At 43.2% G+C, this 17,340-nt stretch overlaps 1 protein-coding gene across 1 annotated transcript in view; it reads left to right on the top strand.

Annotated features, from left to right (window-relative positions):
- The window catches only part of LOC133760006 (mitochondrial adenyl nucleotide antiporter SLC25A24), a 60,975-nt gene extending 48,324 nt beyond the window's left edge, over window positions 1-12,651 (top strand). The window contains exons 8-10 of the mRNA XM_062191860.1: window positions 4,654-4,821; window positions 7,130-7,280; window positions 10,260-12,651. Coding sequence (XP_062047844.1) covers window positions 4,654-4,821; window positions 7,130-7,280; window positions 10,260-10,444 — 504 coding nt within the window. The 3' untranslated portion in view covers window positions 10,445-12,651. The remainder of the gene's footprint in view (window positions 1-4,653; window positions 4,822-7,129; window positions 7,281-10,259) is intronic.
- The last annotated feature ends 4,689 nt before the right edge of the window (window positions 12,652-17,340 follow it).

Genomic DNA, 17,340 nt, shown 5'->3' with positions numbered 1-17,340 from the left:
TGTATTGTAGTCTGCATCTCCCTTTAGATACATTAACATTGCTTTTAAATAGCCAGGTGCCCTGTAATTAAGTACGTATATAGGGCCTGGCGCTGTGGCTCAGCGGGTTAATGCCCTGGCCTGAAGTGCCAGCATCCCATATGGATGGACTCTGGTTCTAGTCCTGGCTGCTCCTCTTCTGATCCAGCTCTCTGTTATGGCCTGGGAAAGCAGTAGAAGACGGCCCAACTGCTTGGGCCCCTGCACCCGCGTGGGAGACCCGGAAGAAGCTCCTGGCTCCTGGCTTTGGATCAGCACAGCTCTGGCTGTTGCGGCCATCTTGGGAGTGAACCAATGGATGGAAGACCTCCCTCTCTCTCTCTCTCTCTCTCTCTCTCTCTCTCTCTCTGCCTCTCCTCTCTCTGTGTAACTCTTTCAAAGAAATAAATAAATCTTTTTTTTTTATCTTTTATTTAATGAATATAAATTTCCAAAGTACAGCTTATGGATTACAATGGCTCCCCCCACCCCACAACTTCCCTCCCACCCGCAACCCTCCCCTTTCCCGCTCGCTCTCCCCTTCCATTCACATCAAGATTCATTTTCAATTCTCTTTATTTACAGAAAATCAGTTTAGTATATATAAAGATTTCAACAGTTTGCCCTCACATAGCAACACAAAGTGAAAAAATACTGTTGGAGTACTAGTTACAGCATTAAATAACAGTGTACAGCACATTAAGGACAGAGATCCTACATGATATTTTTTTTTTAAAAATTGATTAATTTTCTATGTAATTTCCAATTTAACACCAAGTTTTTTTTTCATTTTCAATTATCTTTATATACAGAAGATCGATTCAGTATATACTAAGTAAACATTTCATCAGTTTGCACCCACACGTAGACACAAAGTGTAAAAATACTGTTTCAGTACTAGCTATATCATTACTTCACATTGGACAACCCATTAAGGACAGATCCCACATGGGACATAAGTACACAGTGACTCTTGATGTTGATTTAACAATTTAACACTCTTGTTTATGGCGTCATCTTAACTGAAAAGTGATCCTGGTTAAATATAAGAATGAGAAAAAGAGAGGGAGGAGATGTACAACTGGGGACATGCAAAATCGGACTTGCCCCAAATGGTGGAGTTAGAAACGTGCCAGGGGATTCCAATACAATCCCATCAAGGTGGCATGTACCAATGCCATCTCACTAGTCCAGGTGATCAATTTCAGTTCACAATTGATCACACTGATAGACTTAAGAGTCAAAGGGATCACACAAATAAGACTAGTGTCTTCTAATACTAACTAATAAAAACCAAAAATGGAGAGAAGGATCCAACATGGGAAGGGGGAGACACAGCAGACTCATAGAATGGCAGATGTCCTAAATAGCACTCTGGCCTCAGAATCAGCCCTTAAGGCATTTGGATCTGGCTGAAGAGCCTATGAGAGTATTTTAGGCATGGAAAGCCAAGACACTCTGGAAAAAAAAAACGAAGAAGAAGAAGAAGACCTAAATGAAGGATCTCAGCGAGTGTGATCCCAGTGGAAAGAACGGGGCCATCAAGGTAGGAGGTACCTTTCTCTGAAGGGAGGAGAGAACTTCCACTTTGACTATGACCCATGACTAGAGCCTAGGGAGAAATAAATAAATCTTTAAAAAAAAAAGTACGTATATGTTTATTATAGTCACATCTTCCTGTTGAATTGATCCCTTAATCATTGCATAGTGCCCTTCTTTGTCTCTTTTAACAGTTGTTTTTTTTTTTTTTTTTTTTTGGGACAGGCAGAGTGGATAGTGAGAGAGAGACAGAGAGACAGAGAGAAAGGTCTTCCTTTTTGCCATTGGTTCACCCTCCAATGGCCGCTGCGGCCGGCACATCTCGCTGATCCGAAGCCAGGAGCCAGGTGCTTCTCCTGGTCTCCTATGTGGGTGCAGGGCCCAAGCACTTGGGCCATCCTCCACTGCACTCCCGGGCCATAGCAGAGAGCTGGCCTGGAAGAGGGGCAACCGGGATAGAATCCGGTGCCCCTACCGGGACTAGAACCCAGTGTGCCGGCACTGCAAGGCGGAGGATTAGCTTGTTAAGCCATGGCGCTGGCCTCTTTTAACTGTTTTTATGTTTAAGTCTTTTTCTGTCTGATATTAGGATTGTTACATCTGACCTTTTTTGGTTTATGTCAGCATGGGTTATCTTTTTCCTTCCTTTCACTTTGTTGTGTATCTTTGTTGGTGAGATGTGTTTCTTGTAGGCAGCAAATAGATGGGTTTTGTGTTTAATCCATTCAACCAGTCTGTATCTTTTAACTGGAGAGTTGAAGCCATCTATATGCAAGGTGACTATTGATAAGTAAAGACTTTGCCTTGCCATTTTCCCATAAATATTCCCATTGTTTATTTTGGATTTCCTTTGTTATTTTACTAGGAGATTTTCTGCCCTCACCTCCTTTAATAGTGATGACCATGTTTCTGTGTTTCTGTGTATAGCACATCTGTAAGCATCTTTTGTATGGCTGGACAAGTGGTGATAAATTCAATTCCTGTTATAGAAGGTCTTTATTTCACCTTCATTCATAAATGAGAGCTTTGCAGGGTATGGTTTTTTGGGTTTATAGTTTTTTTTCTCTTAAGATTTGGAATGTATATCGCCATTCTCTCCTAGCCTGTATGGTTTCTTTCTTTTTTTTTTTTTTTTTTCTTTTTGACAGGCAGAGTGGACAGTGAGAGAGAGACAGAGAGAAAGGTCTTCCTTTACCGTTGGTTCACCCTCCAATGGCCGCCGCGGTAGGCGTGCTGCGTCCGGCACACCGCGCTGATCCGATGGCAGGAGCTAGGTGCTTCTCCTGGTCTCCCATGGGGTGCAGGGCCCAAGCACTTGGGCCATCCTCCACTGCACTCCCTGGCCACAGCAGAGAGCTGGCCTGGAAGAGGGGCAACTGGGACAGGATCGGTGCCCCGACCAGGACTAGAACCCGGTGTGCCGGCGCCGCAAGGCGGAGGATTAGCCTAGTGAGCCACGGCGCTGGCCGCCTGTATGGTTTCTGATGAGAATTCAGCTGTGAGTCTATTTGGAGAGCCTCTGAAAGTAATCTGGTGTTTCTCTAGTACACATTTTAGAATCTTTTCTTTATGTTTTACTGTGGAGAGTCTGGCTACAATGTATCATGGTAAGGATCTTTTCTGGTCATGTCTATTAGGAGTTCTGTGTGCTTCCTGTACTTGGATGTTCCTTTCTTTTACCAAATTATGGAAGTTTTCTGTAATTATTTCACTAAAAAGGCCTTATAATCCATTCTCTCCATGCCTTCAGGAACTCCTAAGACCTCGTTTGTTGGGTCCATTGATAGTATTCCACAAATATCCAACACTGTTTTTTAGTTTTCTAATTATTTCTTCTCCTCTCCCTCCCTCTCCTCCCTCTCCCCCTCCTCCATTGCAGTCCTTGGTGTAAGCATGGATCATACAGCAGTGACCCTCACCAGGGATTCAGGGAGCCCCAAGTGTGTGGGGCTGCCCACAGTGACTACCCTAAGACCCAGCCACACCGTGCACCTTCCCATGCAGCCACAGTGTTTTAACCGTCCCATCACACAGGGGGTCCACAGTTATGAGCACCCAGCCTCCTGTCAATTCTCCTAGCCAGAGTTAGGCGTCTCTTCTCTTCTGGTTGCTGGGCATACAGACATGAGCTGGTGCAGCTGTTACATATGTCCAAAATGGCACCTGCCCTCTCTTGACTAGTTATAGGATGCTGGCGCTGGGTAGTCAGGGAGAAAGAAAAGTGCCCCCCTTTTTTCCCCTTATGTTGGCAGGTATACTCTCCCCCCATAGGCTTCCAAGCTGGACCCATGCCAGGCTCTTTCTGCAGCTTTATCTCCAGTGGCTTGGGCTGCTGCAGTCTGGTCTCACCTCATTCTCCAAAACTGGTGCTGAGCCTCTTGGCTGCTGGTGTTCTGAGTTGTGTGTGTCTACACCCTCCATGTAGGTCCATGGTGTCCCTCTAATTTGCATGGAGTTTCCTCTGCCATTTTCTCCCTAGCTCTTCCCTGAGATTGTACTCTCTCCACATTTTTTAAACTATATTCCCCTAGACTAGAGCAGTAGCTCCCTCCTTATTCTGCCATCGTGGTCTCTCTCTCAAAGAATTTTTAATAACTGAAAAGATCTAAGATACACTCTTTAATTTCTACTGCTTTGTGGTATGCATGTTAACATAACTTTGCAAGCATCACAATGCAATTGCTCCTATTGCTCCATATACCCCTCAGAAAAGTGTCCTAACTCAATACTTGACTTCCTCTTACATCCTTCATCTCAATAGCATTACTTCCCATCCCCTTCTGCCCCCATCCTATTTCCAAGCCAAAACACTGGAGTGTTTCCATCACTGGCTACCAAATCAACCAACAGTCAGTTTTGGTCCTCTGTCACTACCCTCATTCAAATCCTCTTTGCAATAAGTAAGTCTTCCTGGCTACTATCTTACCTCCTCAGTAGAGCTAATATGCTAGGGAGAATCTATCAACCAGTTGGATAACCATTTGGGTTACAATATGTGTGGGTATTTGTTCCTTGTAAAATTTCTTATTTTGAATTTCATGATAATAGAGTGAATATGAAGAATAATATTTTATCCTGTTTTTTTTTTATATCCAGGTTCTGAAAACCAGGCTGGCTGTAGGCAAAACTGGACAATACTCTGGAATATATGACTGTGCCAAGAAGATTTTGAAACATGAAGGCTTTGGAGCTTTTTACAAAGGTTATGTTCCCAATTTATTAGGCATCATACCTTATGCAGGCATAGACCTTGCTGTGTATGAGGTGAGTGTGCAGCAGCGTCTTGGTTCTGAATCTGGGTTAAATAGCTCTTATTGTTAGAATTTCTCTATAAAGAGGCAGATGTATACCAGAAAACAGTAAGTGACCAAAGTTGGCTCAAGAATGCATTCTTTGATCTTTCTTTTCAAGTGCTTTGAGTACTTGAGGACAAGTGCATGGAGTCCCTTTTGTGTTAGTTTCTTTCTGATGTATTTTGGTTAATGAAGAGAGTAGACTCAAATTCAGGTATAGCTGTTCAACTTAGAAGATGGTGCTAGGAATCTTTACGGTGGGAGACAAAATAAGCAAAAATGTCACATTTTCATTGGTTTGTCAAAATCTGCCAGTGGCAAAGCCAGCAAGTGACTCATGTGGGTAACTCAAATTCTATCTTTGTATTGAGTAGACAGCTCAATACGAAACTTGGGTCAACCTTGTCATTGCCATCACTTAATAATTGATGAATCTGACAAACATTGATTGATTGCATACTGTGTATAAGCCACTGAGTTAGATACTGAATCTTGGGATTGAAATAAGAATGCAGTGTCTGCCTTTAAGAAACTGAAGGTCTGGTGGGAGATGGAGAAGTCCACAGCTAGGGCCCAGCGTGGTGGTTGTGCTGTGGAAGGCATCTGCCAGGGCACAGGTTAGCAGGGCCCCATCCTGAGGTGGAGGGGTTGCTGGGATGTGTACGGAGAGCTTTCTTAGAGGAATTTACTATTTATATTGAAATTAAAAAAAAAAAACTTTATTGAGCTACAGCTCCTCTACCACTTGCATTTGATCTACTTAGTGTACAGTCCAATGGTTTTGGTATATTGACATTATCAATATTTTAAAAATTATGGCAAAATATAAAGTTTGCCATTTTAATCATTTCTAAATGTACAATTCAATGCAGTAATAGCATTCACAATGTTACATAACTTTCAGCACAAAATATTTCTTAAACATTTTCATCACTCCAAAACAGGACCTTTTTAACTGTTAAGCTGTAACTCCCTACCCCTACTTCCCCCAACCCCTGATAACCCCCTAGCTACTTTGTATGCATTTGTATATTTTAGATGCTTCATAAGTGAAGTCATGCAATATTTGTATTTCTGTATCTTGTTGAATTTTTTGTAGTGACATGTTCAACTGCCTTCTCATTTGTGTTTACTCTATAGACATTAGCTTTGTCATTACTCTTGCAAATATATAAAACATATTGAAGTTATAAAAGCCTGTTTAATGCTGATTACATCACTCACATGTAAAAACTCCCCTCCTTTATATCTTTGACCTCCTCTTTCCTGTGTTATTGATGATACAAATTACTTCTTTCTCTGCTGTATTTCTGTTCATAACACATTCACAGTTACTTCTTATGATTTTGTTTTTTAAAATATATACTAGATTTCAAAAGTTATTTATCACCTCCATGACAATGCTGTAGGATTTCAGTTTTCTATATATTGCCTTCCCCATGGTATTTATATTTTCATGTGGTTTTGTGCTGCTGTTTGTGGTCCTTTATTTTCAACTCGAAGGGTTCCCTTTAGTGTTTCTTGTAGGGCAGCTGTGGTGGTGATGAACTCTCTTGGTTTTTGTTTTCCTGAGGTGGTCTGAATTTCTCATTCATTTTTGATTGACAGTTTTATTCTTGGTTGGCAGCTTATTTCAGTGCTTGGAATATAGCGTGCAAGACTTCTGTCAAGTGATCCTCCAATCTTAGGGGATTAAAAAATATAAACATTTGGACTAGGAATAATTTTTTTACATATTAGCATTTTTATACTTAACATATTTTATGTTTAAGAAGTTAAGCTATAGATAATGTAATTTCTCCCAGCAGCTGCCTTCTAGTGAACTGCAGGGTCCTAGGATAATAGGGAAGAGCTTGGCCAATGGGTCAGCACACCTGACTCTTGTTAGAAAACTCCACAGAGACTCATTTTTTTCATTTATGAAGTCAGGGATAATACATCTGTGTCCAAGTTTTTCTAAGGCCAAAATGAAATAATGTGCAAAGTGGAAAAGGAGATACAGGAAGTAGTAGGATATTATTTTGTTAGTACTCGTGTAAGAAATGTGCTTTAGATCCCATGGCATTGGTGTGCTGTTGACCTTCGTGCTTGCTTAGAAGACAGTGAGCAACCACTGTAGGCACCTGTGTTGACCCCCAGTGGCCTGTATCTCTCAGCAGCACCTGCTGCTCCTGTCCATCTCTCATAAGGATGAGAATAGCTGTGCAAATGTTCACCTCGAGTGAAAGCAGTCGTACACTTTGCCATTCATTCTCTTCTTTTTTCTCTTTCTCTGGCAGCTCTTGAAGTCCCACTGGCTAGATAATTTTGCAAAAGACTCTGCCAACCCTGGAGTCCTGGTGTTGCTGGGGTGTGGTGCCTTATCCAGCACCTGTGGCCAGTTGGCCAGCTACCCCTTGGCTTTGGTGAGAACACGCATGCAGGCTCAAGGTGAGTTTTTGATCAGAGAAATATAGTAAAAGGGTAGTGTCAGTAATGTGCTCTGGAACTTCATGTTCTACTGAGGCAGCACAGTGTCATCTAAGACGGCATCTCTCCACCCATTCTATTTCTCTACCCATTCTATTTCTCTACCAATTCTATTTCTCCACTCATTCTATTTCTCCACCCATTCTATTTCTCTACCCATTCTATTTCTCCATGTTTTGTTGTTGTTATTGCCTCCTTAAGGGACCTTTACAGAAATTCTTTTCCTAATCTCTCCCTCCTCATGAAATTGTAATGCCACAGCTACAGTGCAGGTGCACTGTAAGCAGGATGTATGTTTTACATGTAAGCAATATAAGACATTTCTTTGGGTACTTTGAATGCATGCTTTAAGAGGAGAAGCTTGGGCGTTTGGGTGAGTTTGGGTTCAGAACACTGCCCCAGAACTCTCGAGTTTTCATTTTCTCACCTGTGAATGGGAATGAGCGTTGTGCAGTGTGGTAAGAATTAACAGCAACATATGTAAAACCTGGCACTTGTTAAATTCCTGGTGAATGGAATTGCTTATTATTAGCGCTGCATGGACCCTTACAGCTGCTCAACCCTGATTCCTCCTCACTGTGACTCTCTCATTGGGTTTGAGCACACTGTCCCCTCCTGGTTCTTCTGCCAGATCACTGGTTATTCACTTCTTACTCTTTGCTGGCGGCCAGTATGCCACCTACTCTGTCATAAAGTATGCATTCTGTGCTTGCTTTTCCTTCTTGTTGCCTGGACAGTATCATGTACCATGTTTCTTTAAATAGTACACCCTCAGTATCTGCAGCTCCGTCTCTAACCCCTCTCCCAACCACTCCTCCCGCAAGCTGTCCATCATTAGTTGACTCATACTTCCTGAGCCATTGTCAGATAGACACTGCCAGGTGGTGGGGTTAGAGCAGCCAGCAACTCAGATGTGGTTCCTGCCATTTTAGAGGGGAGACGACATCCATCCAACCTCTCCTTGGTTAGTGCAGCACAGAGTAAGGGACTATAACCTAACTTGGGAGCTGGAGAATGCAGCCATTTAAAGAAAGATTTGTTTATTTGAAAGACAGAGTTAGAGAGAAAGGTGGAGACAAAGAAGTCTTCCATCTGCTGGTTCACTCCCCAGATGGCTGCAATGGCTGGAGCTGCGCCGACCCAAAGCCAGGAGCCAGGAGCTTCCTCCAGGTCTCCCACGTGGGTGTGGGTGCAGGGGCCCAAGAACTTGGGCCATCTTCCACTGCTTCCCCAGGCCATAGCAGAGAGCTGGATCAGAAGTGGAGCAGCCAGGACTCACTCATACTGGTGCCCATATGGGATGCCAGCACTTCAGGCCAGGACTTTAACCCACTGCACCACAGCACTGGCCCCAAATGCAGCCATTTTTTAAAAAAATCTTTTATTTATTTATTTATCTGAAAGAGAGAGAGGAAGAGAGAGGCCTTCCATCAGCTGGTTTATTCCCCAGATGAGCACAACAGCCTGGGCTGGGCCAGACCAAAGCCAAGAGCCAAGAACTTCCTCCAGGTCTCCCACATGGATGACAGGGGCCTAAGGACTTAGGCCATCTTCCACTGCTTTCTCAGGCACAATAGCAGGGAGTTGGACTGGAAGTGGAGCAGCCAGAACAGGAACCGGCACCCATAGGGGATGCCTGCGTGGACCCTACAGTGGCCCAGTCTGCTGTGCCTCTACCAGCCCTGAGGAACGCAGCCGTGTGTGCTGAGACTGGAAAGGCAGGTGGGGCTGCTGAGCACAAGCAGGTGGAGTGGGATGGGAGAGGCTTTCTAGCCTGAGAAAAATCTCATGTGAAGGCACCGGGGCAGGAAGAAGCATGGCGCGGTGGAGGGGCTGAGAGACAGTCACGTGGCTACACAGAAACTCGTGAGGAGTAAAGGCCCTGTTTCTTGTTTGTTGTCTCTGTAGCCATCGTAGTCATCTTAAGAGACTGACACTCTTATCCCCACTTTTCAGATAAGTAACTGGGGCAGAGAGAGATTAAGGAACTTCCACAAGATATGCTTTTGGTGAACAGTGGAGCTAGAATTCAAACCCAGGCTTCCTAATGAGCCCTCCACGGTGCCAGCTCCAATCTGGAGCTGTGTATGGTGGCTAGACTTGCCGTTTCTAATGTCAAGGTCTAATCATTTACACGTGCTCAGATGTCTTTGCAATTGTTCAGTCTTTTCAGAGTGAAGTCCAAACAGGTCGCTGAGGAAATTTTAAAACCTTTGATACTCTGGCCCACCTTTACTTTTTCACTTCGTCTCCACATCCCCATCCCTAACCTGCCTACCTCTAACCTGCAGCTGCCAGTGTGATAACCACATCCTGCAACGCGCACACACTCCTGGTCCTGCCCTTGTCTTTGTTATACTATACTACACTCCTTCCTTATACCTATACTCCTTCCTTTTTTGCCTGCTAATGTTATTTAAAAGGCCCAGGTCCTCTAAACTTTGCCTAAGCTCTCCAAAGGTTTCCCATCTTCTGCCTACTGTTCTCTCTTCTGCACCTGACTCAAGAGGAGGAAGGAGAGAGGCCCGGGTGGTGCGGATGGAGTGAATGGATGTTGGAGGTAGACCGTGTGAAATTTGCTCTACCACTTCCTATCTTGGGGTTACAGGACAAGCTTCTCCACCCTTCCACATCTCCCAATTCCTCATTTACAAAATGGGTTTAACAGTTACCTTGCACAATTGATGTGGAAGAAATTAACCCAGTACCTAGCCTGCAGTCATTTCTCAATAAATAGTTGCTACTACCAACATTATTATCATCAGGGCACTCACTATTAGATGCTGTACAAAGAGAATTATATAAAGAGATATTTTCTCAGAACCCTTAGAATAAATGTTAACCTTTCAATATAACATAGAATATCATTCTGAGTCCTATTTATTGTAATTCTAATGAAACTTGCTTCAATTAGGCTGTTGTAAATTTTCTCTTTTCTAGCCATGCTGGAAGGAGCCCCACAGCTGAACATGGTGGGCCTCTTTAGAAGAATAATTTCCAAAGAAGGACTCCCAGGACTTTACAGAGGCATCACCCCAAACTTCATGAAGGTGCTCCCTGCTGTAGGCATCAGCTACGTGGTCTATGAAAATATGAAGCAAACCTTAGGAGTAACCCAGAAGTGATAGGTTGAGGCTTGTGCTGCAGCATAATTATTGAAATCTTCAACCATCTCTGGAGAGAATGTTTCTCCTAAAATTGCAACAAGTCTGTGGCAAAAAAAACCCAAACCAAAACAAAAAGCTCTACTTTTTTTTTTTTTTCCACCAGAGGGAAGAACATATCAACGATCACTTCAAACATTTGAGCTCAATTTTCTATACACAGAAATATTCAAGGTCATAGTTTTAATAAGTTTTGGAAAGCCACAAAATTGTACTGTATCTTCTAGTATTACTCCTTTTGCAAATCTCTAACTTTAGTCCTCAATCTCAAAATGTATTTGCTGGAACTAAATTTGTTTTTTGTGGTAGAATTATAAATCATTAATCTTTATCTTGATTGATTTAGATATATGCCAGTTCTTTTATATTTGTATGTCTTTTTATTTTTTTATTTTATTTTTTTGGACAGGCAGAGTGGACAGTGAGAGAGAGAGACAGAGAGAAAGGTCTTCCTTTTTGCCATTGGTTCACCCTCCAATGGCCGCCGCGGTAGGCGCGCTGTGACTGGCGCACCGCGCTGATCCGATGGCAGGAGCCAGGTGCTTCTCCTGGTCTCCCATGGGGTGCAGGGCCCAAGGACTTGGGCCATCCTCCACTGCACTCCCTGGCCACAGCAGAGAGCTGGCCTGGAAGAGGGGCAACCGGGACAGGATCGGTGCCCCGACCGGGACTAGAACCCAGTGTGCCGGCACCGCAAGGCGGAGGATTAGCCTGTTGAGCCGCAGCGCCGGCTTTGTATGTCTTTTTAAAAGCAAAATGATCAGAAACCTTGATATAGATAGATATATTTTGAATTTATCTATAGACGTCTTAGCATTTCCATTTAAAATCATAAACAGAAAATCACTGCACTTAAAATATGCCTTAAATTAGTCCAATAAGAATAGAGTTTATATCTTCACCTTTAAGTGGAACAGGAATGCACATAGGTAGTGGAATTTATAAGAAGGAGTGATAAACTATTTATTTCGGTAGGCACCTTTCCATTTTGCTTGCACTGTTATTTGATTCCTTATATTATATACTGATTGTCACATGTCACCATTATCAACCAAGACAGTGGCAAATAAACAAAAACCAAAAGCCAAACCCTTATACTTTGTTTCCCACTTTTCAAATCAGAAAAGTTTTCCTTAGTCAGGAAGACTTCCTGGGACCACTCTTAGTGATGTGAAATTTCTCTGCAACTCACATGAAGTAGATTAATCAAAAGTGAATGACATGCTCAATTTATCCTCACTGCAGAATTTTTTTGAACCTGCCATTCTTAATTTTGAAGCACAAAGCTAAAGAATGGTATTAATTAATACTATTAATATAATTAATGAAGCAAAAATATATTAATAGTAGTATGTGTTAATCTTATATATTAGATACCTACTTTAAATGAAAGACCCAATTTTTAAACATATACATTCATATTCTCTCTTGCCCCAAGTTTGAGGAATGTGGTATGATTTGGAAACTTTAGTTTATAATATTGATAGCATTTTTTAAATTTTACCAAAGCCAATTTTGTATTCAAGTATCTTTTCTGATTTGTGCAATTAGAACCTAGAAAAAATTTATTAGTTGAAGGTATTATATGGTTCCTAAAGCTCATTTGAGTTCAATTTCTTATAATTTTTTTAAGCTGCCAACATTTAAATGAAAACCTTGTGATGTAGTAGGCATTTACTTTGTTTGAACCTACCTCTTTTATTTTCTGAACCAAAGGGAAAAGATGGACTGTGATTGTGAAACATAAAATATAATTTCATCTATATTAGTTATGCCTGGTAAATATCTCAGTATTTTTATAGTATGTATAATAAGAACGGGCACTATCTTTAGAGTTATTTGTACATTTGAGTAAGACATAAAATGACTATTAAGGTACATGATTTGCTCTATTTTTTACTCATAAAAATTATGGGAATGAATAATTTTGCTAACATTTTTGTAATTCCAAACTGGTAAAGCATATGAAAACATTCACTTTCATTATGAATCTAAATTGTTCTCTGACTTTTTCAGGTATGAATGTGATTTATCTGTGCATCTTGTATCTTTTGAAAAAAGAGATCTTTCATCTTTTGGAGAAAAGCCCAGGGTTTAAGATACTTTATTTCTGGTGTTACTGCATATTTTATTTCCATTTACATTAAAAAAGAAAGTTTGTTTATAAAATGACTGTTTCCTGATTTTTTTAAAAAAATGTAGAAATAAAGCAACAATTAACTGTCATACAGCTTATATCACTGGTGATTGGTTTGAACAATGCTTTGCATATTAGATTCCACAGTGTCTTTCCCGTATTTTGACCTGTCCTGAGCAGTTGGAGAGGTTATTTTTCATATCGTGCATTTTGGCCTGAGATGATGTTTCTTATGACAGGTGAATTCCACATTTGCCAGCTGGGGTGAGCCCTTGGGGATCACAGAGCCCGGAAAATCCAAAGCTACAGCACCATCTTGGCATGTTTCCCTGTCGACTCCCAGGTTGTCTTGGAATTCTGGCATTTGCCAGTAAATAGTTTAAAAAGTTGCAACGCAGATGAAAAGATTTGACTTCAAACCAAAACAAATCATGAGACTATAGAGAAATCCTACATTCCCACTGCAAAAATGAGCCACTCCCCTCCACTCCCGGGGATCATTTGTTTGATAAAAAGATGCCACGGACTTGCCCATTTGCCTTGGCTGCTGCTTGAGAATGAGCTTCATGCAAATAACGGCTGTGTTCTCCTCGCTCTGCATTAGGTCGCAGGTTTCAGTGTGGTGCGTTCTCCTTGTCCCCAGACAGGAATTTGGAGCACTCTTGTTCTTGGGGGATTTCCTTTTTCTGAGAAGAGCTCCCAAGGAGCAATGGTGTTGGTGGAGGGGAGCGTGCAGCAACCCCTCCTGGCCCTCCTGTTCCGGGTTCCCGCGAGGGAGGAAAGTGGCGTGGTCTGTGCTCTCTGAGCCCAGTGATGCAACAACGTCCATCTTTACGTGGAGTCCGAAGCTGTGCCGAGTCTAAGCACTCAGCCGTGGCTGCCCAGCTCTGCCAGCTGCTGAGGGGTCAGAAGCAGTGTGGCCTCCAGTTGTCCTGCTTGGCCACAGCCACACTGTTATGACAGCAGAAGTGCCTCAAGCCCCGTGCCACCTTGGGGGATGGGAGGATGGAGAGAGAGAGAGAGAGAGAGAGAGTTTGGTTTTCATCTGGGGGTTCACTCCCCAAATGGCAGCTTGAAGCCAGGAGCCCAGAGCTCCATCTGGATTTCCTACATGGGTGGCAGGGGCCCAAGTACTTAAGCTATCTCATGCTGCTTTCCCAGGCTCATTAGTAAGGGGCTGGATCAGGCACAAGTGTTCATTTAATCCACTGGGCCACAAGGCCACTCCACCCCAGGGAGTACTTGTTAAAGCACCATTGTAGGAACTAGGGACACAGCTCTGGGCAAAAGTCTCAGTACCTGGGGCCGGTGCTGTGGCGTAGTAGGCTAAGTCTCCGTCTGTGGCGCTGGCATCACATATGGGTGCAGGTTCATGTCCAGCTGCTCTTCATCTAATCCTGCACTCTGCTTATGGTCTGGGAAAGCAGAAGATGGCCCATTTGTGGGGGCCTCTGGACCCATGTGGGAGACCCAGAAGAAGCTCCTGGCTCTCGGCTTCGGATTGGCCCAGCTCTGGATGCTGCAGACATCTGGGGAGTGAACCAGCAGATGGGAGGCCTTTCTCTCTGTCTTTCCCTCTCTGTCTGTAACACTATCTTTCAAATAAATAAAATCTTAAAAATAAAATTTCAGTGCCTGTAGTCTGAGCCTAGCTCCTGAGGAATGACATTAAGCAAAGGTGTCGTTTGTCAGATGGTGCCAAGTGCCGATACTATTCAAAGAGGGTGCGGGACTGGGCCTTCTCCATGTCTGGGAGCAGCATCCGGGCAGAGAGCATCAGGTGCCATGGGTGCAGGTGGCAGAACATGGAGGAGGAGGAAGCTGGCCTGGCTGGAGCGGAGTGAGCCCCAGAGAGCCTGCCTGTGGTGCTTTTCTCCCTTTTTCACTTTCTAGTTCAACGATAGTGAGTTTGTTGGAGATGTTCCCTAACCAGGGTTCAAGGTCTCTCTTCGAGGGGTGGGAGTTTCAGTATTGGGACGCCGCCAGTTTCCGGGACTCCTTTCTGTCACAGTGGACTGGTGTCCTCCCCGGTGCTGCTGCAGCACAGTGGCCCCGTGCAGGCAGCACCCTGAGCTGCTCCCTCTGCAGGGAGGACTTGACTTTTCACAAAAGAGAGTTGGCTTTGAGCCTTTCACACCTGGCAATCTTCCTAAGAATTGCAGAGAACTTTCATCTTAGCAAACCGAGAGGGCTCTGTGGGTCCTCACTGCCTCCTCTGCCCACTTTGTCTCTGTCCACGGTTTGTTTATTTGCTTTTAATTTATACAAGTTTTACAGCATTGGAAATGAGGCTTTGCTTGATTTATTTTGTGTTCGTTGATATTGTCTTGATGCAGATTCACTTCTGTAAAGTCAGTGGTAACAAACAAGAGACGGGAATTTTATAACACCCGAGAGAGGGTCTGGTCTATTCACAGTTTTCACAATGTTCTGAAGGAGCCCATGGCTCTTCCCTGACCCCTCGGTCAGCCAGGTTTTCCAAGAGTTCACAATTCACCTCTTTATGCAGGTTCCACCATGCATTCTTGGCCACCAGCTCAGCATGGCTTAGCCTGAGTCCCAGCACCTGAAATCCATGTCCCCCGCAGAGGTGCGTCAGTTACTCCCTCACTCAGTCACTCCCTCATTCAGAAGGGAGTCCCTGCGTGAATCTTAGTGCACCAACAGCAACGTGCAAGACATATCACTTCTTTTTCTTTAAATCAACCTGAATGCAGCTGGAAGCTCCTGCCCCACTCAAGGTTGTGCTGGTGACCTGGGGTCCACACCAGCCCCTCCCACGGGGCCTTTGACACAGCCTGCCTGATCGCTGGCCCAGTGGCTGCACCATGCTTTGCTGGGCAAGCCACTGAATCTTTTTAGGCCTTTGGTTTCCTCTTCTTTAAAAACAACTATAAGCTACCAACTCATACTTGTTACTATGACTGCCATCAAAAAGTCGAAAGATAAATGTTAGTGAGCGTGTGTAGAAAAGGCAAGATGACTGCTGTATAGTAGTCTATGGAGTACATGTCCCATAATTTCTTTATCCAGTCTACTGTTGATGGGTATTTGGGTTGGTTCCAGGTCTTAGCTATTGTGAATTGAGCTGCAATAAACATTAAGGTGCAGACAGCTTTTTTGTTTGCCAATTTAATTTCCTTTGGGTAAATTCCAAGGAGTGGGATGGCTGGGTTGTATGGTAGGGTTATATTCAGGTTTCTGAGGAATCTCCAGACTGATTTCCATAGTGGCTTAACCAGTTTGTCAAGAACAATGAAATCCGGTCATTTGCAACAAGATGGAGGAATCTGGAAAACATCATGCTGAGTGAATTAAGCCAGTCCCAAAGAGACAAATATCATTTGATCGGCGACAACTAACTGAGCACCAAAGGGGAAACCTGTTGAAGTGAAGTGGACACTATGAGAAACAGTGACTTGATCAGCTCTTGTCCTGACTGTTGATGTACAATGTAATACTTTATCCATTTTAGTATTTTTTTTTTGTTCTAAAAAAAAAAAGAAAAAAAGAAAAGGCAAGATGAACACTGGTAGTGTTGGGGGAATGAGAAGAGGAGGTGGAGGCATGCAGGCTTCTTGCTTATCTTGCCTGCCCATACGCCTGGCCTTGACTGTGGCTGTCCCCGGTGGCCCTGGGTCTACTTGCCAGCATCCGTGTCTCTTTGCATTGAGGTGTCTCTGGAGGTGGCAGCTTGCTTACTGCCCACATGACAGCAGCCTCAAACCAGTGAGTCCGAGCCCTGTTATACACCTGCTCTACTTGCACACCAGCGCCTGGTTCCAGGTGCCCACGGCTGTCACTGGTTGGGTGATTTGCCCTTTGCTGCCGGCCTTCTCAGCTTCCCCATCCTGTCCTTAAATCCTTACCTCCAGCTCTCCTTCTGGGAAACCTCAAACCAAGACAGCCCACCTCGGACAGATCTGCAAACAGCAGCCTCTGCCATTCCGTTGGTAGATTCTGTAGGAAACTACAAAAGAAGCCACTGATGACTGTCAGTGGTCAGCTCTGGGGATCAGGACCAGATGGAAGTGGGAGGAGCAGAACTGGGGAATGTGCCTTCAGACACAGACGTGCGCATTCCATGTCAACATCCATGGAAGACAGTCCTTTAATTTGTGTGTGTGTGTGTGTAGCATGTTTATTAAACAAGAAATATTTCCACAGAGAGATTAATGAAACAGTGAAGCCGATCAACAACAAGTTTTGTCACACTCAGATATTTAAAAGAAATACAAAACCTATTAGTCTACATGTGGATACAGGTCTGGAATTATAGTGTGTCCAAAGAAGAGGTTAGGGGGAAGTTCCCAAGTTTTAGAATAAAAACTAAACTCCTAACTTTGGCCTTTTTGGCTTTAAATTTTAGATAAAACAAATTGATTGCCTGTTTTTTTTCTAGTGAAACATGTTACATGTTTTACTTATGTTATTTAGTAAAACACATAACAAATGAAAAAATAAACAGGCAAGCTATTTGTAGTACACCATCAATTGTACTAACACATGCATTGTGGGATACCCATTATGAGTGGAGAAGGAGAGGCAAAATATTTAGAAAATTATGGCTAAAAATATCCAAATATGACAAAACACAGTTATCTGCCTATGTAAGATAATCAGTGAACTCTAAGAGGATTGCCCATAAAAATCTGCACTAAGAAACATTCTTTTTTTTTTTTAAGGATTTTTAAATTTTTTTTATTTTTTATTTCATAAA

The sequence above is a fragment of the Lepus europaeus genome, chromosome 5, assembly GCF_033115175.1.
Source record: "Lepus europaeus isolate LE1 chromosome 5, mLepTim1.pri, whole genome shotgun sequence".
Classification (NCBI taxonomy): domain Eukaryota; kingdom Metazoa; phylum Chordata; class Mammalia; order Lagomorpha; family Leporidae; genus Lepus; species Lepus europaeus.
This window is presented reverse-complemented; position numbering and strand designations above follow the sequence as displayed.